Source organism: Drosophila ficusphila, unplaced genomic scaffold, assembly GCF_018152265.1.
Source record: "Drosophila ficusphila isolate 14025-0441.05 unplaced genomic scaffold, ASM1815226v1 contig_412, whole genome shotgun sequence".
NCBI lineage: Eukaryota > Metazoa > Arthropoda > Insecta > Diptera > Drosophilidae > Drosophila > Drosophila ficusphila.
In genome coordinates, this window is record NW_025064326.1 from 133393 (window position 1) to 155288 (window position 21896).

Consider the following 21896-nt stretch of genomic DNA (forward strand, 5'->3'; position numbering starts at 1 on the left):
GCAAATCCATTTTTGGTTTTATCAAAACACAATTTGCTTGTTTTTCAATTAGAGGTGTGCAGTAGTGCCCCAACGTTATTATCGATGTTTCGATCTTCGAAATCGATGTCTTGTCACAGCAGCAGTGTTGTAAAAAATGAAAAGGTGTATGTTGACTCCGAGTGGTGAGTAAAGGCATTTTGAATTTGCCCGCCACTGAGGTGAGTCCACTTTGCGCGGTGCATAGGCATCCTGATAACGCCGACATTTTAATTAAGCGCCGCGCTTGCTGATGTTGCCTGTTGTTGTCGTCGCCATCGCCGCCTCCATTGATTGAGCTGTTCTTGTAGTACTAGCTTTGCACAACTCATCTCGCATCGCAGCGGTGATATGAATCAAAACTACTATTTAGTTAGGGGACGTTGGATGCGAGCGTCACGAAAACAATTGAGGGGGCGAAAATGTTTTGGTCCGACCATGACTTACCCTCGAACTAAGGATAATGGTCCTCGAAAGCTTTCAACAAATTTTCGGCTCCAATATAAAATAAAAAAATGTATTTTCCGATGGCACTCCCGGAATTCGAAATTCCACAATTAGATAATTTTTAAAAAAGGCTCAATACTTGTTTTATTTTACGTCTTTCGTTTAGTTAAAAATGCATTTCGACTTTTAATATGTAAATTTATTCGTTTTGTAATACACTTTGATTAAAAAAGAATAGAATATACACCCAAGTTGAGTGAGTGCTGAGTAGGTTCTATAAACGTTATCAACGCCACTTGAGCCAATATTTTGCGGAGCGTCGCTCGCAACTTGACAAATAAACTAGACTACCACATGTAGGGACGCACACACGTTTGTGGGTTTAATGCCTTCGATACCAGGCACAACCCGTAGGTAGAAAAGCACGTTCACCCGGAATCGGCGGACCCAGTCAGTCACAAATCGGGTGCGTAGCAGCACAACGTGATCAGCAATGGGGGAAGTTCCGAAAGTCGTGGACCTGCCACAGGTGATCGAGCCCCATCTGCCGGAGGGCTCCACTTTGGACTCTTACGTCAGCCGTTACCTGACCAAGCCCGGCGACAACTACGGCAGCATTATGCTTGCGGTGCAGGCGAAGATCCGGAGCGCAGACGGCGCTTTCCAGGAGTTGCCGCTGATAGCCAAACTTCCGCCGCTCACCAACGACCTATACTGGCAGATTTTCCAGCCCGAGCGGACCTGCATCACGGAGAACGCCGTCTACCAGTACCTGTCGCCCGAGCTGGACAAGCTGCAGCTAGAGGCCGGCATCCTGCCCGGGCAACTCTTCGATGGCTTCCCGCGGTACTACGGCTCCCGCATCTCGCTAGACCCCCGCTCCTCGACAGTCGATCGGGATGCCGTTCTGGTCCAGGAGAACGTCACGGTGCACGGCTACCGGCCGGGAAACAGATACCGGCCGTACAACCTGGCTGAAACCGTGCTCGTCCTGCACTACTTGGCCCGGTACCACGCCCTGCCGATCGCTCTGCGCGTCAAGAAGCCGCAGGTGTACGAGCAGTTTGTCCGGCCCTACTTCAAGAAGTTCGATATGAACTGCAACATGGATCCGGCCGAGAAGGAGCTCATGAACACTGAGATACTGCAGGACATCAGGACGGTGGCCAGCGAGGAGCGGGACGTGAAGCGGGTCGAAGAGCTGCTGATCGAGTTTGACGCTTTTCAAGCCAGCAAGGATGTGGACGATGGCCCCTTCACGACCCTCGTGCACGGAGACCTGTGGATCAACAACATGATGCTGAAATACAGTAAGGGGGCATAAAGGTTCGAACGGCGTAGGTTTAAAAGCTTTGAATCATTCCGATAGACGAAGATGGCACCCCAGTCAAGGTGAAAATAGTGGACTTTCAAATCGCCCAGTACGGCTCGCTGGTGCACGATGTCATCTTTTTGCTGTTCTCAAGTGTGGATGTACAAGTCCTGGAGGATAACTACTACAATTTCCTGAGCATGTACTACAAGTTCTTTATTCAGACCCTACGGGAAGTGAATGTGGACACCAGTAACTACACACACGAGAAGTAAGAAGAGTCTCCGCAGATATTTAAGTGGGGATATTTAAGTGTTACAATTTTGTATTTCAGATTTATGAAAGAGGTTCAAGAAGTGGCACACTTACAGCTGCCTCATGCTATCTTTATGATGAAAGTGATTTTGGCTGACAGCAGCACGATTCCCGAAAACTTTAAAGACGTGGATTTGTCGATGCTGTCCAAGAATACTGGAATTAAATCTATTGTGACCAAATTCGAGGCTATTTTGCGACTAGGAAAGAAGTTTAATATTTTTTACTGATCATGTTTTTCCAGTGACGAAATAAATAACTTAACTTACTTACTAACACCTCCTCACTTATCTTTCCACGCAAATAATTCTGTTATCAAAAAACTTATCACGCCGATTTCGAGCAGGCCTTAAAACCTCGTTAAGATTATATTCCCGATTGAGGGATAACACAACCAAAGTTTCCGCAAGCTGAACAACATGGAGGCGGACAGGTTTCCAGAAATCCGTAGCCTTTGTGACGTGGTTGAACCACACCTTTCGGGGGCCCGTCTTCTAAGTTATCAGGCGAGCAGCCTGACACAGCCGGGCGACAACTACGGAAGCGTTCTCCTGGCAATCCACGCCCAGCTGCAGCGTCCCGAAGGCGGGATGTTCGAGAAGCAACTGGTGGCAAAGCTGCCTCCCACGGACCCCAAGTACTGGCAGTTCTTCCAGCCAGAGCGGACCTGCCCCACAGAGATTGCCGTCTACAAGGTCTTGGCCCCCGCCCTGACTACGCTCCAAGACGAGGCTGGCATCCCAGTGGAGAGCCAGTTTAAGGGCTTCCCTCGCTACTTCGGGTCTCGCGTGTCCCTCGTTCCCAGTTCCGGCAGGGTGGATCAGAACGCCGTGCTGGTGCTGGAGAACGTGCGCCAGAGCGGCTTCCTGCCCGGCCGGAGGCTGGTGCCCTTCGACCTGCCCCACACGCTGCTAGCCCTCCGCTCCATGGCGCAGTTCCACGCCCTGCCCCTCGCCCTGCGACTGCTCAAGCCCGAAGTGTTCCGCGATCAGGTGCAGCCCTTCTTCAGGAAGTTCGATTGGCATGCCGCAGCCCCGGAGTGGAAGAAGGTGATGAAGGCGGAGACCCTGGAGGACGTCCGACGGGCAACCAACGACAACTCTGAGCTGGTGGCTCGTGTAGCGGAGTTAGCGGACGAGTTCTTTGAGTTCCTGGCCGCGGACCCGGACAGACCTGACGGACCATTCACCAGCATTATCCACTGCGATTTCTGGATCAACAACCTGATGTTCTCCTACGGTCAGTTTTATGGCGAAGTCGTGTTTATTGCTAGCTTTCTTTACACAGATAAAGTAAACCTTTTTCATTCGCAATCTCCAGAGCCCTCAGGAACACCCAACGGGCTGAAAATCATCGACTTCCAGACGGCACAGTACGACTCCGTGGTACATGACATAATCTCGTTCCTGTTATCTAGCGTTGATACGGCTATCTTGGAGATACACTTCGAACACATGTTGAGCGCCTACTACGAGGCGTTCGAGTGTTGTCTGCGCCGCGTGGGAGCTAAACTGGAGACTCACACTTACGAGGCGTAAGATAAGGTAGCGATCCGGAGACGATTGAATGCTTATTGCTGCTCCACAGGTTCCGAGAGGAGGTGAAGCGGGTGGCGTACATCCAAGTGCCCCACGCAATATTCATGACGCGCTTTATTTTGGCCGATGGCGCACCCAGCGAAGCGGAGGAGAGCCGCCCGCTTCCGGATGTGCTGAAGAGTCCGGGGTCAGAGCGCATAGCCCACAAACTAAGCCAGATTTTGAACCTGGCCCAAAAGTTTGAAATTTTGCACTAGGCAATAAATTGATTCGTAATTGCCAACTCTAATTGGCTAATGGAAATTTGATTGAGGCTGCTAATTGCTTTGTAATTCCCTCAGCTGGGTTCGCAAAAAGTGAGCTATTTTAATGGACGCTAGTCTTGGGTGAAATGCGAACTAGATGGGGATTGGTAGTGGCCATCACGGCTTTGACGGTCCTGCTTGAACTCACAGGGATATCGAGCAAGGAGGTCTGTACTGAAAAAATATAAAAAATTACCTACTTAGTTTGAATGCGCCGGATAGAGCTGCTACTATGTGACGTTCACCCACGCCAACTGGACGGACGACCGACCGCGGTTCGTGGTGAACATGACGTTCTCGAACCAATCCGGCATCGGCTCGGTCACCACCATTAACGAGGAGATAGCCTCGCCCGTCTCCCGCATCCTGATCCAGCAGCACTCCGCCCGGGAGAAGGCGCGCACCATCTACAACGCCTCCACCAAGCTGTGCGACCTGCAGAACGTCCTCAACTCGGTGCCGCTCTTCAAGCCGGCCAAGGACAACATGCTCAAGCAGAGCAACTACACGCTGAGTTGTCCGCTCGTCAAGGGCACCTACGCCATGAACAACATGCGCGTCAGCCCCAAGAACCCCCTGCTGAGCCTCCTCTACCAGCCGAAGCACACCTTCTCCGTGAAAGGCGGACTGTTCGAGGAAGTGCCGCGGAGTCGGCGGCTGAGGCCGCTGTCCACCTACTTCATGGCCGGGAAGATTGTGAAGAGGTCCTGTGGGTCGAATGAGTGATGCAGCAGAATCATAGAACTCTACACTAATTGTATATACCTGCGGCAGCCTGTTAGTATGCCGTAAAAAGAGAGGCCGTTCTAAAAAGTATACCACACATTTCCAATTCCAAAGACTCAATTTAAGGCGTTTAATTTAAAAGTAAATACGTATTTCTTTTCCCCTTTTTTTTATGATAACAAAATGACGAGGCAACTGTAAATAAAACTAACGTTTGTGAGCCTTTGGGTCCTCTGAGGTTTTTCAAGACTAATTATAATCATCGACCAAGACAAGGCCTGGCCAATATGGAAGGACTGTAGCTGTCAGAGCTTTTATGGCTTCCCGAATAATTTGGGGCTAGCTAATGAGCAGTGAATCGAATAAGGCGAGATGGACATCGGGTTAACGAACTCGAACGGGCTGCAAGTCCCCGAACAAAGAAAGTGGCCTCGTAATGGATAAAATCAGTTCACTTAAATTGCCTGTCAGCCTTTATATCATTTAGGCACAGTCCTGTGCAAGCTGGGTAAACAACTCCCAGTATGATTTCTGCCCGCTTATCGAAAAGCCCTTATCAACCGACTTGCACAAAAACAAAGTCTTCGCCCTTTTGTTTACTCAATAATGTAATCTCTGCCTCTTGTGACCCATTCACATATGTGTTCCAGCTCAGCATGAAGCAGTGATTGTAATCTCATTTGCCAAATAAAAGCGGGTCACCAAAAAGATAGCACAATCGCAGTTTTGACAAAAAAAACCAATTAATAATAATTACAAATTAAAATAATGCGCCATGAATGTGTGCCACAGAGGACGACCTTTGGCTGGGGCTATGTCCGTCATCGGTTCGCTGTGGCGATTACCCCAGGGATCGGGGGACTGAACTTTGTCTGATTCAACGAGCCAAAAAAGACAAGGAACGCAACGCAGATCACTTGGTAGACGCGTGTGGGCGATGACGCAAATATTGCCACTCGCATTTGCTGGCAGACAGGGAAAGTAACGTCAGGATTGGCTAAATAAAGCAAGAGACAGGAATTGGGCCAATAAATTAGAAGCAGAAGATCTTCCGATACCAAGGAACACTAGAATAGAACACCCTGCCTTTGGGTGATTTGGTCAGCCATTCCAGCCTTTGTATCTACATATATATCGTACCCAGCAGATAAAATAATGTCGCCCATCACGACGAAAACACTGCGAACGGCGTGAGCAGTGGGGAATTAGATAAATATGTCTGCGTTTTCGGAAGACCCCCACGATATCGACACGCGCCATAGATAAAGCGAAGAAAAGCTCCAAAGAAATAACACTTTTCAGCTATGCGGTACGTGACCAATTTTCTGTTGGACATCTGGCACAGGACCTGCCCGTGTTGATATCTGCTTGCAGTCGCCGGACTGCTGGCCATATATCTCGGATCGGGCTATCAATTATGGACGGGCTATAAGTAGAGCCGTAAAGCGTAATCTCAACAAGCAGTTGCTCGGCCCAATTGAAACAACACACTCAAAAGTGAACAGTGCCCCCAGCAAAGATTACTTCACCTGCGCTCCATAAACAGGTTTGCTCTGTTTTGCCACCTTTTATTGCGCCCATCGATGTGCCTCGATGTAGCTGTAAATCCGTTGCTATCAGTAGTTCTCCCTTCTCCCGCCGCGAGGACCAACGGGTTCTTGACCCACTTTCGGCTTCTGGAAATTTGAATGCGCGACTGGCGACGCAGGGACGACGATTGAGGTCGATCGCAGGGGATTTTTCTCTGGGGCTCACTGTAGACTCTGAGTCGGGGAACTCGAGTATCACGCTTCGCAGCCGTGTTTCCTCGCCCATTCTTAGTGAATACGTATATACATGTATTTATTTATTTGCTTAAACATGCAGAGGTATAAGTGGAATGATTCGCCCACGTTATGAGAAACCAACGTTGATTACATCAATTAAATTCTAAAGGCAGAGACATATTCTTTATACTCCCCATCCACAGGCGGTATGATTTATGACCGCGAGATAACGCTGCGCAGCCGGTGCCATTTGACCAAGTTAAAATGGCACGCTGGCGAAGATAATGGCAAACACTGTCCGGTCTGCCGGAAGGCCAAATTCGTGGCCTGACTGCCTTATCAGCTGACTCGGACTTTAAACTCCGTTCGTATTAACTGTTTTATTCAAATTCTATGCTAATGTTTGATGAGCCGCCTCTGGTTTGTTTTATCAGTGTGCAAATTAGATTGGGTATAATTTTGATTTGGACAACCATTAAGACTATAGACGACTTAGCTGCCTAAATATGGAAAATATTATATATAGGTAAGTTAGCTACATGCTGGACTTCTTATGGGGCTTACTTATCAATTGACTCACCGGGAAGATTGCGCTCTTCGCTGGAAATACATTTCGTTATCAATAGTTTGGAAATCAAATACCATTTAATTTCATGCAAATCGCCTCGTTTTAGGCAGCATAACTGGATCTTCCTAGACCTGCATTGTAAGATGTTGACATCTGTGAACCCGTTTCCTGCATACCAATAAACCAGATTTAAGTCACAATAACCTGGTCTTTGGGCGGTGGTGCGGAACTCTCAAGTTCTGCGGCCATAGCAAGCTGGCGTCTTGATTTCGATTTTTGAACATGCTATCCGCCTTTTGGACCCACGAGCTGCAATGAAAAACGGGTATATTAGATACTCGTCTGGACAGTTTGGGTTCGGGCAGGGGAATGCGTACAGCGGTGAAGGGTGGTCCCTTATAGGCACCAAACACTGTATTTAATGAAGCGGACCGTCTTATCTTTCGCCCGTTGCAATTGCATGTCCCGTAATCCATAATCCGCTCGCAGCAGAGCCTCGGCAAACAAGCAACGCAAACTGCTGCACCTCAGAATGTCAACAACCACGAGCCCGTCCTGCACTTGCAAAAATAAAAATAGGTATGCAAAGGTATGCGGAATTCGAGGCAAATGAGTGAAGAGGGCTCTCTTCAGGCGATTGAGTTCACCGCACTGGGCAATCAATATTTGATTCTAATGATTTGTATGGGCATTTCGTTAACCGAGTGCACCCGCCCTTTTATCAACTGGCTCATGCATCGGATTTGTACGAAAACATTTTGTCCCTAACATCCAGATCTGTAGGTAAAACAAAACATGGCAGACCGCGGAAACTTTCAGTGTCAGGCAGCTTGTTCTGGTGAAAAAGTTTCCATTGAAAACAAGGTTCGCTTTTGGCCCCCGTGTCACACTTATTTACAAACAAGCTGTTCTATATTTCAGAATTCTGATTTTCACAGCCATTGCAGCGGGACGCGTTTGATAGCTCGCCAAAAAGCAAAGAAAACAGATTTTAGTAATGTGTTTTGTTTACAACTTTGCCTTTACTTGAAATGTTTATTTGAATCGCATTGGAATTCTTAATTTTCAGGGTGCTTGTACTAGGAGACATTTATAATATAATATAAGTACATATAGAAATTTGTAAAATGCTCGCGAACAGTGAGATGCGAAAGATTCAACGACGGTTCTTACATATAGAGATATATATGTTTTTCTTTAAAATTTTACTCAACAATTAGTTCTACAAACAATTTGCCGTTCATATGTACGTGCGTGTGGATATGAATGAGTAATATATCAACAAATTTCAGTGATATTCTTTTCTTTTTTGATCTCGGAAATCCTACGGGCCAAAATCTAGTCAAAGGCGAATTACTTTCGATTTCCTCTAAGGTAGCGCGTTAACGTAGGGTACATGTTATTTATTATTTAGATTAACTCAACGATTAGGTATACATAATTTGTAAAATTTGTATGGCAGAATATTCCTTTCTGTTCGGTTCTTGCCACCCACCCACATTCTTAAATGCTAATCGCACGCTCCTCGCGCCTCCTCCTCACTCCTGTCTTTTTGCACAAGCTAACAAAGTGTTGCTCCACGCGACTTGAAATAGTCCAAATGATCGGATCGCTCTAGAGTTCCGTAATACACTATATACAGAGGATATAACTCTCCCACTCCACACTTTACTCGTTCAGCAGGCAGGTGCGCACGATGGCCCCACACACCGCGTAGGGGTCGCAGTTGGAGCTCGGCCGCCGATCCTCGAAGTATCCCTTGCCGGCCGTCGCCACGCCCCGCGGCACCCGCACACTGACGGCCCGGTTGGCCACGCCCCACGAGAACTTGTCGATGCTGGAGGTCTCCAGGCGGCCCACCAGGCGCCGCTCGTTGTCCTTGCCCTCCTTGGGGTCGTAGGCCTTGATGTGGCGCTCGTGGTGCCGGCTCAGCTTCTCGATGGCCTCCTCGATGGCCTTGATGCCGCCCTCGGCGCGCATCGCCTTCGTGGAGAAGTTGGTATGGGCGCCGGCCCCGTTCCACTGGCCCTCCATCGGCTTGGGGTCGAAGGTCACCACCACGCCGTACTCCTCGGCGATGCGCTGCAGGATATATCGCGAGACCCACAGGTCGTCGCTCGCCTTCAGGCCGCTGCTCGGCCCCACCTGGTACTCCCACTGGGCGGGCATCACCTCGGCGTTGGTGCCGGCGAAGTCGATTCCCGCGTACAGGCAGGCCACGGCATGGGCCTCCACGAGGTCGCGGGCGTAGACGCGGTCGGCGCCCACGCCGCAGTAGTAGGGTCCTTGCGGGGCCGGGAAGCCGTTCTCCGGCCAGCCGAACGGACGACCATCCACGTCGAGCAGCGTGTACTCCTGCTCGATGCCGAACCAGGGCTCCTGGTCGCCGATCCTGTCGACTCCCGCCTGGAAGGCGGCCCGCTTATTGGAGGCCGTGGGCTTTCCGTTGGCGCTGTAGGTGTCGCACAGGACGATCACGTCGTTCTTGCCCGGCTTGAAGGGGTCGCGGTAAATGGCGCGCGGCTTGAGCGTGGTGTCCGAGTTCTCGCCTTGGGCCTGGTAGGTGGAGCTGCCGTCGTACTGCCAGTCGGGCAGGTCCTCCACGGAGCTGGGCACCTTGTCCAGCACGCGGTCCTTCAGGCGGATGTTCTCGCCGGTGCCGTCAATCCAGAGGTAGGTGGCCTGCACGCGGTTGGCTGGCGTCTCCAGGTTGCGGTACCGCTGCAGGATGCTCTTGTCCAGCGCGGTGTTGGGCGAGTTGGCCAGGAACTGGGAGCGGGCCGTGTTGGCGGTGCGCAGCAGCCGCAGCTGCTGCACCGCGGGAGTCACTAGCTCCTTCTTCAGGAAGAGTCCGGCCACGCGGAATGCCATGTTTGTCCTTGGAGGAGACGGCGAGAAGGGCAAAAGGACACGGTTAGATATGTATTGGCCGCGAGTGTGGGGATGTGTGGGGATGCGCAGCAGCGCAAGGATGCTGGCGCCCGCACGTATTTTATGTAATTGTGTTCCTTGCAATGGCGCTTTCGTGGCGACAAGGTAAAAAGGTGCCTCAACCTCACAGTCCAGTCGCGTCTCCCGCCCAACTTACCGTGCACTGCTCGTTTGTCCACTTTACAGTTATGTGATCTGCAGGTTAGTCGCTGGCTGGGCTGGTCTTTAGGGGTCTTCGGCTTGCGGGACTTTTGCTTTCTGCTTCTGTTTCTTCAGTTGCTGCGGAGCTACTGCTGAGGACACCCGACCAATTCGAGATTTGGGAGGCTTGTGAGCACAGTTAGCGCGACAACATTCACTTTTTTTCGTTTCGATTCACTTCGTTCCGGCGCCGCCTCGGGTTTTCTTTATCGCGTTGCCGCTCCGACGCCGACGCAGACCGGCAGCGGCCTCCCAGAGAGTGTCCAAAAACAGGGGAGGGAGCGGGCAAGGAGCCCCCAACGGTTATCGGCTACTCGGAGGCATCTCTCGGCGAGCACGGCGGGCGACTAGAACGATTTTTACTGGGCCCTTGTAAAACGCCCCACAAAGCATTGGGGAGCAGAACCATGCAAACGCCGAAAGCAAAACAGAAGTATGTATTTACGAATGCTCATGGCAAAACACCTGTGCGATAAGGCGCTATGCAAACGAAAGATCTACGAAAGCCCGATATCGAGGTCGATATTGCTGACTCCGAATATTAATACAGACGCAGCAAATGGAACAAGATTTCCATGATTTATATTTACAAAGTTCAATCTCAAGTCCACGATAAGTTTTCAAAAGGAAACATTTTTGAGCCTAGAACCGTTTTTATTCAATTGTTATTATTGTGCATCTTCCCCTCTTGTTCACTGCCAAAAACAAATGGTACTATTCCCTTTTGGAGCAGATGCTTCAGGTTCCCCTTACTACAGCATTACAACAAATTTAGATCCATAAACAACTTGCTGTTGCACGGCAGAGTAGCTACATGTACATGCGCTCTCTCTCTCCCTTTCTCTCCATTTCTCTCCCTCTCTTCGTAGCAACCACCACACTGCGCCTTTCCCCTTTGTTTTGGATACACGCCGAGTACAAAGTTCGTTGTGTTCCATTAAATGTATCCGATGCAAGCAATAGTTATCAGCTGTTTCCCCAATTTCTGGTTACTGCGTTGAAGCCATTTTGCCGCACTTACATAGCCCAAAATAATCACGTTAATTGGCTTAGTATCAATACATCACAGAGCCTGCGTATCAGCAATCTGAGGCTCATAGATATCAAACTGCTTTGAGTAAATATTATGCGTACTAGGCCAAATCTTATTAATAGTGCTTACACGAAGTATTGCCTTCTTTTAGGCTGTGTCTCTGTAGAATACAAATGATTGCCTCGATAATCTTCTACATTGCTAAGCCCGAATATATATTTTTCAGACAAGTCTATAGGGGTATCGGCCTTAAAGCAAGCTGCCGCAGTGCAACAATTGGCGAGTTCTCCGCCAACAAGCCAGTGCGGGAAACAAGCTTTTTGTTTTGGCCGGCTGACACAACTTTGGCCGAGCTTCAGGTTGGCATAACAAGGAAAGCGAGGGAAAAGAGGCAACTTGCACATATACAAAACAGAAAAGTGTTTGTGCGAATTTTCACAACGTCCGCGACTGCAGCACTCGTAGCCACTCGTAATGCGGCTTTCCAGTTGCGTGGCATCGATTCCACTGGATGGCCGGCTCTAGTTTCGTTTCGCAAAAAACTACGTTTTCCTCACAGAAAAATGCATATTTAAATGCTTAGTTGCCCATACAAGCCGAAAAAATATCTCCATTACTGTTGAATTAGGCTTAGTGCGCGGACTATTGGCAATACAGCCCATGTTTTGGCTTTTGTGAAGGCCACTTGTTGCTTTGTGTTTTTTTTTTTTGGCTGCTAAATCCAAAGCATCATGAACACTTGCAGCTGGAAGCAGTTTTTGGAAAACAATAACCTGTAAGTTAAACCAGGTGGGGTCTAAAGCAAAATGCACTGCAGCAGAATAACAGAAATTAATTCAAATTAACAAGTGAAATTAATAAAACCGGTCGGCGATTCCCGAGATTAAATTACACTAGCTTTAAAAATTCCACAGCAATAGTCATCTGGAAATAACATGGGTGAAATTGGTAATCTTGGGATAACTGGAACCACTTGCTTGGGCCAAACACAGAAACTGGTGCAGGAAAAATCGGGTAAATTGGGGCTCGCACTAAAATTCCGGCCAATTGTGGACCAATTACGCTTTTAATTTGCAACCTATTAGGCACAAGAATAAACCAGTTTAACTAAACTTTGTAAGCAAAAATAACACCAAACAAAAGCTCCTCATCCAATCTTAGAGATTAACTTGAACTATAAAATGGCTCGTTTGGTGATAATTTTGACCACAGAAGGCATACAAGATAATTTATACTCCGCAATGGAGCCAAGTTCTAGGACCTCCCACGTCCAGTAGACAGAGCGCCTCAAATGACCTCATGCCACATGAAGTGTAGGGAGCTGGTGACATACCCACGCTGCCGAGTTGACTATTAAAAGCGCTCATATTGTCAAACTTGATGTGAAGGACGGATGGCAGTGGAATTTCTTGTTGCCTTGCCGGTTGAATGGCGCAAATGGAGCCCATTAAATTCGTTTTCCGTACAACCCGAGGGGAGCCAAAGTACAACCGCTTTATCAACCCAATGGAGACCCCTATCAGCTATAGATTGGCACCCTCAGATAAACCCCAGCAATACCCATGAGTCATGAGCGAGCCCCAGGCCGTGAACTTGTAATTTAACTTGCAAATATCAATAGTTCGATTGCTTGGCAGGCGTTTTTAATTAGTAGTGCAACTGGATTCCACCCTCGATCAAAATCATACGAACTGGACTCGAAGAGCACTCCATCAGAGGCTGATAGGATTATCAACTGGAAGATTGGCCGCAAGGCTTGTTCAATATCTGTAGAAGGCAAAGCCATGGCTAAGAAGCCAGGAAAATACTCCAAATGGTGGGTCTTGTCAGAGATTTTTTGGAAGAATCAGCTGGCGCCTAAGAGAGGTGAGCGGAGAGCCCCCAAACAGGCGCTCTGCGCTCCGCTGTCTCTCTAGAATCCGAACCAGAACTGGCGCCTAGTGCCGTCCCGCTCTGGCCCACGGAAACGGGGCATGGGGCTGCGCAGTCGAGTGCGACGGCACACTCTGCCTTTGCCGCTACTTTTCTGGCGCTGTTCCACCGCCGCAGTTGCTCGATTCAGTTGCGATCGCGGCGCGAGCGAGTCAAGTCAAGCCATTCGAGAAGCGGCAGTTCCGTTTCAAGCACACGGGTGGAAAATTTCTCTCACCGCACGGTGGTGGAATCGAGTCGAGAACGTAAACGTAAACGCCAACCCACTTTCAACCCAAACGGGAACGAAGGGCAGCAGGGGCTGCAGAAGTGCTGTCAGTGCCAAAGTTACCCAGAATACATACACATAAACACATCGCAGTGGTTGCATTTTACTTTTAACCCCCACTGGTTACTGGTTACGGTAGCTGACGAGATAGACGAGATGACTAAAAACGATAACGCGAATCTGTTGAACGACAACAGGCTGGGATCCGCCGGAGCGGGGCAGCCCAAGGCCCAGATCGTGCCCGCCCAGCCGAAGACCCTCCAGCATCTGCCCAAGCGGCCGGCGGTGGACCTCGCCTTCCACAACCTGACGTACCGCGTCAAGGAGGGAAACCGCAGCAGTAAGTACCCCGAAAACCGCCTGTCCCAATCCCGATCCACCTTCACATCCACACCGAAAGCGTATCCACTTCCTGAACAGAAGTAGTGTGTGTGAGCGGCTGCTCGTTTTCGCTTTCTTTGTGCTGGGGAGCCCACTGCTGGCGGTGCTGCCCCACATGCGCCACTGGGGCTCCGTCTTGGAGCTTTGGAGCCCCCGGCTGCTAATACGCACTTCCCCGGGCTTAGCGGGTTTTACTTGTTTGCCTTAGCTGCGCTTCGCGTCGCGATGATTTCTTGTTTCTTTGTTCTACTGGCTGCGTATCGCGTCGAGCGTTGCCACACTGCGAGCGACGGGGGAGTTTGTGGTGTAGCGCTGAGTAACCCGACGGATCCGCTTCCCAGTTACACAAGGGCGACTGGTGGCCAAAGTTCAGTGGGTTCCTCAGCGATAAGCCGTGCCAAATACGTCGCAGGCAACCAGCAATCCAGAGGCGAACGCTTTTCGCCAGTGGGACAGCCAATAGTCAACAGTCAGCAGTCAACAAGTTGGCTCGGCGCTGTAGCATCTGGAATGCGAGCCATGTACTCGCACTCCTCTCCGCGAGTTCGTCTGTGTAGATACACACACGGGGCATGGGTGGAGCACAACGGGGGCTGGCTGGGATCTGCGCTGTTAATAAGCAAAGCATTCTATGCTGGCGTGCCGAACTGCTGAAGTGAGAGAGGTTTGTTTTCCAGTTTCTAGTTTGAGTGCTTGCTCGCTGCGCCGGTTTGTGCTTGTTGTGTTAGCAGAGCGATTAGGGCTTAGTCATTACCGGATAGCCATCTCTGGTGGGGTTGGGTCGGGTTACAAGCTACCCATTAGTATCCGGGAAATGCAGGGGCTGAATCCACGGGAGCGGCCCTTGGGGCCACTTTGAATTCCTAATGCGGGACGGCGATAATATTCCCAATAATTGGGTATTCAGACGGGCGCAGCTGCTTTGTTCTCAGATATCCGTCAATCAATAAAAAGCTCAGCCACAAACCCTTTCCCCGATTCCGAATCGAACTGCCTCCGAAGCAGTTGGACGGAGCCAAGGACGCCAACGGTGCAACGGTCGATGCATCCCTGTCTGAGCCAGTTTCAGGTTGGGCTGGCCAAGTGCAAAAGTAATTGGAGGCGGCAGCAGCCTGAACTTTGCCCGGCCGTGAATTGCCGCAATACACAAAGGTCGGCCATCCGACTCAATTAAGTCGTTCAGAATATGCGAATACACAGACGTATTTACACTGGCCAGTTGAGGCACACTCACCTGGCCAACAGATTCGCAGATGGCACGCCGCCTTCAGAGACGTGCTAAGTTTGTGGGATAATAAAGTATACAAAATAAAACAGAAGTGGCTGAGGCAACTGGCGCTGGAATTCGCGTAGTTTTTGGCTGCTAAATGCGCGACTTTGGGGTAAACAAAAAAACAAAAAGCCAGAGGCGAGTATCTGCGAGCGGAGCGTTCTCGGATGCCCAATTATAAGTGCCCCTGGTCGGGCGGGTCTGGCGAGTTGGATTCTCGAAAGCGACTGCAGTGCCCTTGGAAAATCTGAGCGGCTGCACTTGTTGATTAACCCGGCCCCTCAGACTTCAACGCTGCCAATTGGCCTTAGCGTTGGACTGTTGGACTGGTGTTTGTCAAGCGTGGCTATTCAGGCCCAGTTTTTGTGTGCCATTACAGCCGAATGGCAAGAGCCGGCCAACCCAGGCTGCGGTTCAGTGCGGGACGTTGCGTATGCTGCTGGTAGCTGGTGGTTACGACTTTACGTACAACTGGCTAGTCGCCGCCTGACAGCTGAGGTTCACTGCCAGCCTGCGAAGTGAGACGCATTAAGTAAGCCGTCGAATAAAAATTACAGCGCCTGCACGAGTATAATAAAAGTTTTACTTCTGAGCAGGTCACGGTACTCTACTAGTTGGTTAATGCACGCCTAAATGGGAGTGTTTCGTAATGGTCGATTACGAGCAACTAGCTTTAACTGCCGTCGCAAGACCCTCGATCTTGGCTGCCGCAATCCGACTTTCAAGAAACGGCGGATCCATCTTCTGCCCAGATTGAAGCCGGCAAGCGATGCTCGTGCCTCAAAGAAAACGGGTTTATTTGCATTTTCCGTACAGCACAGATGCCTTTCCGTGCGAATCTATTCGTTTTCAGTTATGTGGTGCCGATAAGACACTTCCGCATCTGAGACAGTTCCATTTCGACCACATGCGCGAAGTTACCGAATCTGAGGCCGACCAAGCAGCAACCGACCAACAGTTACCATAACTAGTTAGGTATTCACCCATTAAGAATTACAGTCGTTTTGTTCATTTTTATTTGGCTCCGACGAATGCAACGAGAGACTTATTGTTTCGCTCAATGGGCTGCTGAATCGCTGGAGTTCGGCTGTTTCAAGCATCAGTCATGCGATTTTGGGTTTTGGCAGTGTTGACGAGTCGGAAAGGCGGTGGAGGTGGAAGCCAAAAACTCGGTGGGGCCAATGACCGGGCTATGCCTTTTGATTGTCAGACTTTTCATATTTGTTTACCTATCGGCTCTTCACTGGCTCGTCTGATGACCAATGCAGCGCTTATTTGCTAGTTTATTCGGAGCCGCATTCAAGTAGCAGCACTTGGGTTCAATGACGTAAGATCTAACTCAACCCAAACCAAACCAAACGCCGACTATTTTTAGTCTCAATGAGAGATTGGCCCAAACACTAATTTCGTGGCTTTTATTACAGATGCCAAGACCATTCTGAAGGGCGTCAGCGGACGCCTCCGGTCGGGAGAGCTCACCGCCATCATGGGGCCATCGGGCGCTGGCAAGAGCACGCTGCTCAACATTTTGTCCGGCTACAAGTAAGTTTGGCTGGGCCTGATAATTTGCATTCACATCAAGTAACAGTCGAAGCGGCGAACCGATTTGACCTTGCGCCGACGCAAGGGAACACGGCAAAACGGGAGCGCGAGTGCGAGTGCGATGGCGAGTGCGAGTCCATTTATTAGCCAGCCCTGTATTATCAGCAGAAATTATTGCGACTTGATAAGCACTCCGCCTCTTTCGGAGCTTGAACCGACGACCCTTCCGCCGCTGCGCTCTTTGTGGCTGTATAATTTATGCGAGACACATATTGGTCCGATTCGCAGCGACTTCCCTTCGACGGTCTATCTTTATTAGTTTATTGAAAACGCTAAATTTTGCTGTATCGCATGGTAATCGTAAACATTTCAGCTAACCCGCCCAGTTGTTTCTGTTGTTACCGGGAGCGGTCGATACTTTCCTGATATATCGTACCGGATTCTAATCAGACAATCGCTTGCCGTTTCCTTGCCCACCGTCACATAAGCGTTGTCGTCGTGCTTTATTAGTTTGAATACTTGAGGGAGAACTCGCTACTAGTTTGCTGAACTTCGGACTCAAGTTGTCCGATCGCGTGCTTAAAAATACTTTGTATATCACATTCAAGCAAACGTAGATAAACACAATCAAGTACACGTCCGATTATTTGCAATTTTCTCGGCCCAAGATAACTAACTGAGTAAATGGTTTCCTGATTAGAAACAAAATGGTAACTCCACTGAGTCCTTTGCTCCTGCTCCAATGAGGACCACTTCTCGAACCCACACCACTTACACTTTCTCCTCTTTTTTTCACGTAGAACCACGAGCATCGAGGGCAGCGTCACCATGAACGGCGCGGAGCGGAACCTCAGCGCTTTCCGCAAGCTCTCCGCCTACATCATGCAGGACAACCAGCTGCACGGAAACCTCACCGTGCAGGAAGCGATGACAGTGGCCACCAACCTGAAGCTCAGCAAGAAGTTCACGAAGCCCGAGAAGCACTCGATGGTAAGCCGATAAGTCCGAAGGCAGACAGACTGATTTGTCAGTCCGGCAATTAGACAAGGTTAATCAAAGCTTCCTCGCCAGATGCCAGATTTATTTTTGGCTCAATCCGCTTCTGCAGAACCAGTTCCGCAGCATGGTCTTAAGATCTGTTTGTTTACAGAAATTATAGCCAGTCATCTTGCCAGATCCGGACGAAAATAAACGTACTTCCACCCTGCTACAACCGCTGTCCCCTGTCTCTTCCAGATCGATGACATCTTGCTGACTCTCAGCCTGAGCGAACATCGCTACACGATGACGCGCAACCTGTCCGGCGGCCAGAAGAAGCGCCTCTCGATCGCCCTGGAGCTGGTCAGCAATCCGCCGATCATGTTCTTCGACGAACCCACTTCCGGACTGGACAGCTCCACCTGCTTCCAGTGCATCCACTTGCTTAAGATGCTGGCCGCCGGCGGTCGCACGGTCATCTGCACCATCCACCAGCCCTCCGCCCGCCTCTTCGAGATGTTCGACCAGCTGTACACCCTCGCCGACGGGCAGTGCGTCTACCAGGGCAGCACCAAGCAGCTGGTGCCCTTCCTGTCCACCCTGAGCCTGGAGTGCCCCAGCTACCACAACCCGGCGAGTTACGTGATCGAGGTGTCGTGCGGGGAGCACGGCGACCACACGCGCAAGCTGGTGGACGCCATCGACAACGGCAAGCGGGACATCCGCTCGGCGGCGGACTACGCCGGACTGAAGGCCCGCAACGACCTGGTCAAGGTGCAGAACCTCAAGGCTATTCTGGACAAGAACGACGCCTCGAACGTCAGCGGCAGCAAGTACGAGGAGAACTTGACCCTCAACAACGGCTTGCTCAATGGCATGGTCAACGACATCGTGAAGGAGGGCAACGGCAGCTCCGCCTTGGTGACCACCAACGAGAAGGGAGACGCCATGATCGACGTGGAGAAGTCCGTCAACTGCACGACGGCCCTGCTCACGGAGGAGATCGCCTCGCCGGAGCGCTACCCGACCTCGCAGTTCCACCAGTTCTGGGTGGTCCTCAAGCGAACCCTGCTGTTCAGCTACCGCGACTGGGTGAGTGGCATTGTTTGGTACCAGTTGATACGACGGATTAATCAACTTTTCGCTTTCCTGCTCCTTAGACACTTATGTACCTGAGATTATTCGCCCATCTCCTGGTTGGATTCCTGATCGGCGCCCTTTACTACGACATCGGCAACGATGGAGCTAAAGTCCTGAGCAACCTGGGATTCCTGTTCTTCAACATGCTCTTCCTCATGTACACGTCCATGACCATTACGATCCTTTCATGTGAGAGATGGCCGACTGCCTATTGTACGCTTTTGGTTAACAACTTTTTGTCTTGCTTGCTTTTTTAGTCCCGCTTGAGATGCCCGTTTTGTTAAAGGAGAACTTTAATCGTTGGTACTCGTTGAAGTCCTACTACCTGGCCATATCGGTTGCCGATCTACCTTTTCAGGTGAGTTGCACACGGAACGTCTCCTGTCAGAATACTTGCTAACTGTAGGCATATTCCCCAGGCCATTTTCTGCGTCATCTACGTGTCGATCGTCTACTACTTCACCTCGCAGCCGTGGGAGCTGTTCCGCTTCTCCATGTTCCTCTCCGCCTGCCTGCTCATCTCGTTCGTGGCCCAGTCCGTGGGTCTGGTGGTGGGGGCGGCGATGAACGTGCAGAACGGCGTCTTCCTGGCCCCAGTCATGTCCGTGCCCTTCCTGCTCTTCTCCGGCTTCTTCGTCTCCTTCGACGCCATACCGGTGTACCTGCGGTGGATCACCTACCTGTCCTACATCCGGTACGGATTCGAGGGCACGGCCCTGGCCACCTACGGCTACGGGCGCGAAAAGCTGCGCTGCTTCCAGACCTACTGCCACTTCAAGTCGCCCAGCACGACGCTGGAGGAGCTGGACATGCTGAACGCCAACTTCACCCTGGACATTGTGGCCCTGATCGTGATCTTCGTGGTGCTGCGCATCTCGGCGTACCTCTTCCTGCGCTGGAAGCTGAAGACCGTGCGCTAGGGCTGTTAGCGGATTTTTGTTGATTTCGGTTCTAAAAGCTTTCTATGTACCTACTTTTAGTTTTCAACAGAGCTTCTTGGGTTTTTATTCATTAATTTGTACAATTTATATTTGCCTAGTATGTAGTTGCGAATCAATAATATAAGCGATGCAAGCAGGTTTCACGCATATCGTTACCTCGATTCCAGCCGCAGGTGCAGCGAAGCCTTGCAACAATTGATCAGAACAAATCACTGTAAGCACAACATGTAAGAAACTACTGAAGAAATAGGTTATTGAACATTAAAATAAAATTTTTGCCAAAAAAACAAAAAGAATATTAAAATACATTTCCACATGTATTACACAATTGATTTGTAAATGTCAGTGAGTAAAACTTTTAAACACACATGTTGTGTCCTTAAACGAAACGAGAAAAAACAAAATGTAATCCTTGTCAAGTACAGATATTTTTATGCAAGGAACTGTAAGCCTTTTCTAAATATTTTATACCAACTATACAGGTTAACTATAAATCCAAATGGTATTTAAGTGTCTGCAACATATACATATTTTATAATCACGTTTGTATTTATAAATAGTACATTCTTGGAGGAAATAAAGAAATTATATACAACATACTATCGTGGAGCTTCTGCTAAGGAAATATAGGGTAAACCGATCATATAAACCCATTTTTTGTAGATCTGTGTGAATTGGGGTGTAGAAAAGCTCTTGAAGCGCCATCTGCCGAAAAATTCGCTAACATCGAACGAGTTCTTCAACGTCTGTCAAAAGAAAGATACCCGTCGAATGCCGCTCTGATTTCGACCCACTATATCTTTCACATAATGTTTTTATACACACTTGATATATTTCAAGTACCCTTCTTAACACCTAATTTCACCCTTCAAAAAATATGTGTGAGGTCCGATCTTTTGGTAACGTACATTATTATACCCTTGCAGTGGGTATTATAATTTCAGTTGGAAGGTTGCAAAGCATTGAAGGAGACACCTATCTATAGACTACTATCGAATTTAGAATTAAATCTTATCAAAATTGGATAGGTATATCAAAATTGGATAAGTATCATATAGCTGCCATCGGAAAGATCGAGATATACATAAAAATATATATAAATAAATGCAAAAAATGATAACGTTGTTGTTATCGTAACTTTGTAATCTTTAACTTATGCTTGATTTCTTTATTTAAAATAGGTAGCCTAACTTAAGTCGTATTTTTAATGTTTAAATAAATAACTTAATTATTTTCTGTCTAATTCATGTACTCACTGCGAAAAAACCTTGGTGCACTGCAATCTTTCGTCTTCTTGAAGTTAGATAATCACTGCAACCACTATATCCGCATCATTTACACTTTACCCTGAAATTAAATAAGAAACAAAAAATAAAATAAATAAATACAAATAGTAATAGTCCGTATTAATTTGTTAGTAAAAAAGGTATTTACCTCTTTGGGTTATTGATTCAATGCATCTTAAAGATCACTCCAAGTAGTCCCAAGTCCCTGTCATAAATCCTTGATTTTGCAGCCTGTTATTAATATAATATATATATATGTATTTACATTATATAGATTTTAATTAACATTTCACATTTAAAATACTTTTTTTTGGGTTTTGCATTTTGATTGATAGTCAAATTTTCGGTGTTGTTAATTTATTAAAAGAGCCTAAAACAAACCGATATCCTGATATTTACAAAAACAAGAATACATTATCAAAAACTAGTTAATTTTGATTAATATTTTGAAATATGATACAACCCCTTTCGAAATTTTCAAAACATGGGTTTGCTGAAAATTGGACAAAATGTACTCATTCTAAGTCCATAACTTTTTTATTTAATCAGATTTTGAAGTGGCATGCCTTTGAAAGTAATTATTATTAATGATTTTATTTAATAAATAATTTAATTAATTTCATGAAAATCAGACGACTATATCATATAGATATCATAGGAACAATCGGTGAAAATATAGGAGAAATGAGTAGAAAAATCGTTATTACTGCGATGTTGAAGTACAACTTTTGAGATTATTGCAAGGGTATATAAGCTTCGGCTTACCGAGGTTAGCTTCCTTTCTTGTTTATTATATTGAAGCTTTATTTCAAAGTTCCATATTTAAGTTCTTAAGAACCAACGCAAACAGGTGGAAACAACTGAATACCTTAGGGAAAAATTGTAAAATCGCAGAGCCCTCTCTTCACGCTCTTGCGATGAGTGTGCAATTTAGTTTCAGATGTGCTAGAAATTGTTCGTAATGGCAGCGTGCAGCTCATGATAATCACCATCATTTG

At 48.3% G+C, this 21896-nt stretch overlaps 6 protein-coding genes and 1 long non-coding RNA gene across 8 annotated transcripts; 4 read left to right on the plus strand and 3 right to left on the minus strand.

Annotated features, from left to right (window-relative positions):
- The first annotated feature begins 876 nt into the window (after positions 1 to 876).
- LOC108091478 lies at positions 877 to 2368 on the plus strand. The gene is made up of 3 exons (XM_017190699.2): positions 877 to 1775; positions 1835 to 2048; positions 2112 to 2368. Exons 1-3 carry the CDS (start codon positions 959 to 961, stop codon positions 2320 to 2322), a joined length of 1242 nt encoding a protein of 413 aa, XP_017046188.1. The 5' UTR covers positions 877 to 958; the 3' UTR covers positions 2323 to 2368.
- Positions 2369 to 2385: 17 nt separating this feature from the next.
- On the plus strand, positions 2386 to 3913 carry LOC108091480. The gene is made up of 3 exons (XM_017190700.1): positions 2386 to 3331; positions 3413 to 3626; positions 3680 to 3913. Exons 1-3 carry the CDS (start codon positions 2512 to 2514, stop codon positions 3885 to 3887), a joined length of 1242 nt encoding a protein of 413 aa, XP_017046189.1. The 5' UTR covers positions 2386 to 2511; the 3' UTR covers positions 3888 to 3913.
- A 108-nt stretch (positions 3914 to 4021) lies between these two features.
- LOC108091411 lies at positions 4022 to 4661 on the plus strand. Its single transcript, XM_017190602.1, has 2 exons — positions 4022 to 4102; positions 4158 to 4661. The coding sequence occupies exons 1-2, from the start codon at positions 4022 to 4024 to the stop codon at positions 4659 to 4661; spliced, it is 585 nt and encodes a 194-aa protein (XP_017046091.1).
- Positions 4662 to 6788: 2127 nt separating this feature from the next.
- Positions 6789 to 7578, minus strand: LOC108091483. Of its 2 annotated transcripts, XM_017190704.1 has the most exons (4): positions 7428 to 7578; positions 7200 to 7304; positions 7008 to 7126; positions 6789 to 6927 (listed from the first exon to the last, which is right to left on the minus strand). In XM_017190704.1, exons 1-4 carry the CDS (start codon positions 7469 to 7471, stop codon positions 6920 to 6922), a joined length of 276 nt encoding a protein of 91 aa, XP_017046193.1. In that variant the 5' UTR covers positions 7472 to 7578; the 3' UTR covers positions 6789 to 6919. The 2 variants fall into 2 exon arrangements, 1 of the variants encoding a protein (XP_017046193.1); XR_001771398.1 differs by having other exon boundaries at positions 6789 to 7304; positions 7373 to 7492.
- Positions 7579 to 7993: 415 nt separating this feature from the next.
- On the minus strand, positions 7994 to 10310 carry LOC108091481 (glutamine synthetase 1, mitochondrial). Its single transcript, XM_017190701.2, has 2 exons — positions 10084 to 10310; positions 7994 to 9873 (listed from the first exon to the last, which is right to left on the minus strand). Exon 2 carries the CDS (start codon positions 9864 to 9866, stop codon positions 8664 to 8666), a length of 1203 nt encoding a protein of 400 aa, XP_017046190.1. The 5' UTR covers positions 9867 to 9873; positions 10084 to 10310; the 3' UTR covers positions 7994 to 8663.
- Positions 10311 to 13201: 2891 nt separating this feature from the next.
- On the plus strand, positions 13202 to 20211 carry LOC108091477 (ATP-binding cassette sub-family G member 1). Its single transcript, XM_017190698.2, has 7 exons — positions 13202 to 13700; positions 16436 to 16553; positions 17354 to 17543; positions 17790 to 18623; positions 18692 to 18860; positions 18929 to 19029; positions 19091 to 20211. Exons 1-7 carry the CDS (start codon positions 13517 to 13519, stop codon positions 19589 to 19591), a joined length of 2097 nt encoding a protein of 698 aa, XP_017046187.1. The 5' UTR covers positions 13202 to 13516; the 3' UTR covers positions 19592 to 20211.
- LOC108091440 lies at positions 20141 to 21824 on the minus strand. The gene is made up of 3 exons (XR_001771397.2): positions 21664 to 21824; positions 21047 to 21129; positions 20141 to 20959 (listed from the first exon to the last, which is right to left on the minus strand). It is a non-coding gene; the product is annotated as an uncharacterized LOC108091440 (long non-coding RNA).
- Positions 21825 to 21896: the final 72 nt, after the last annotated feature.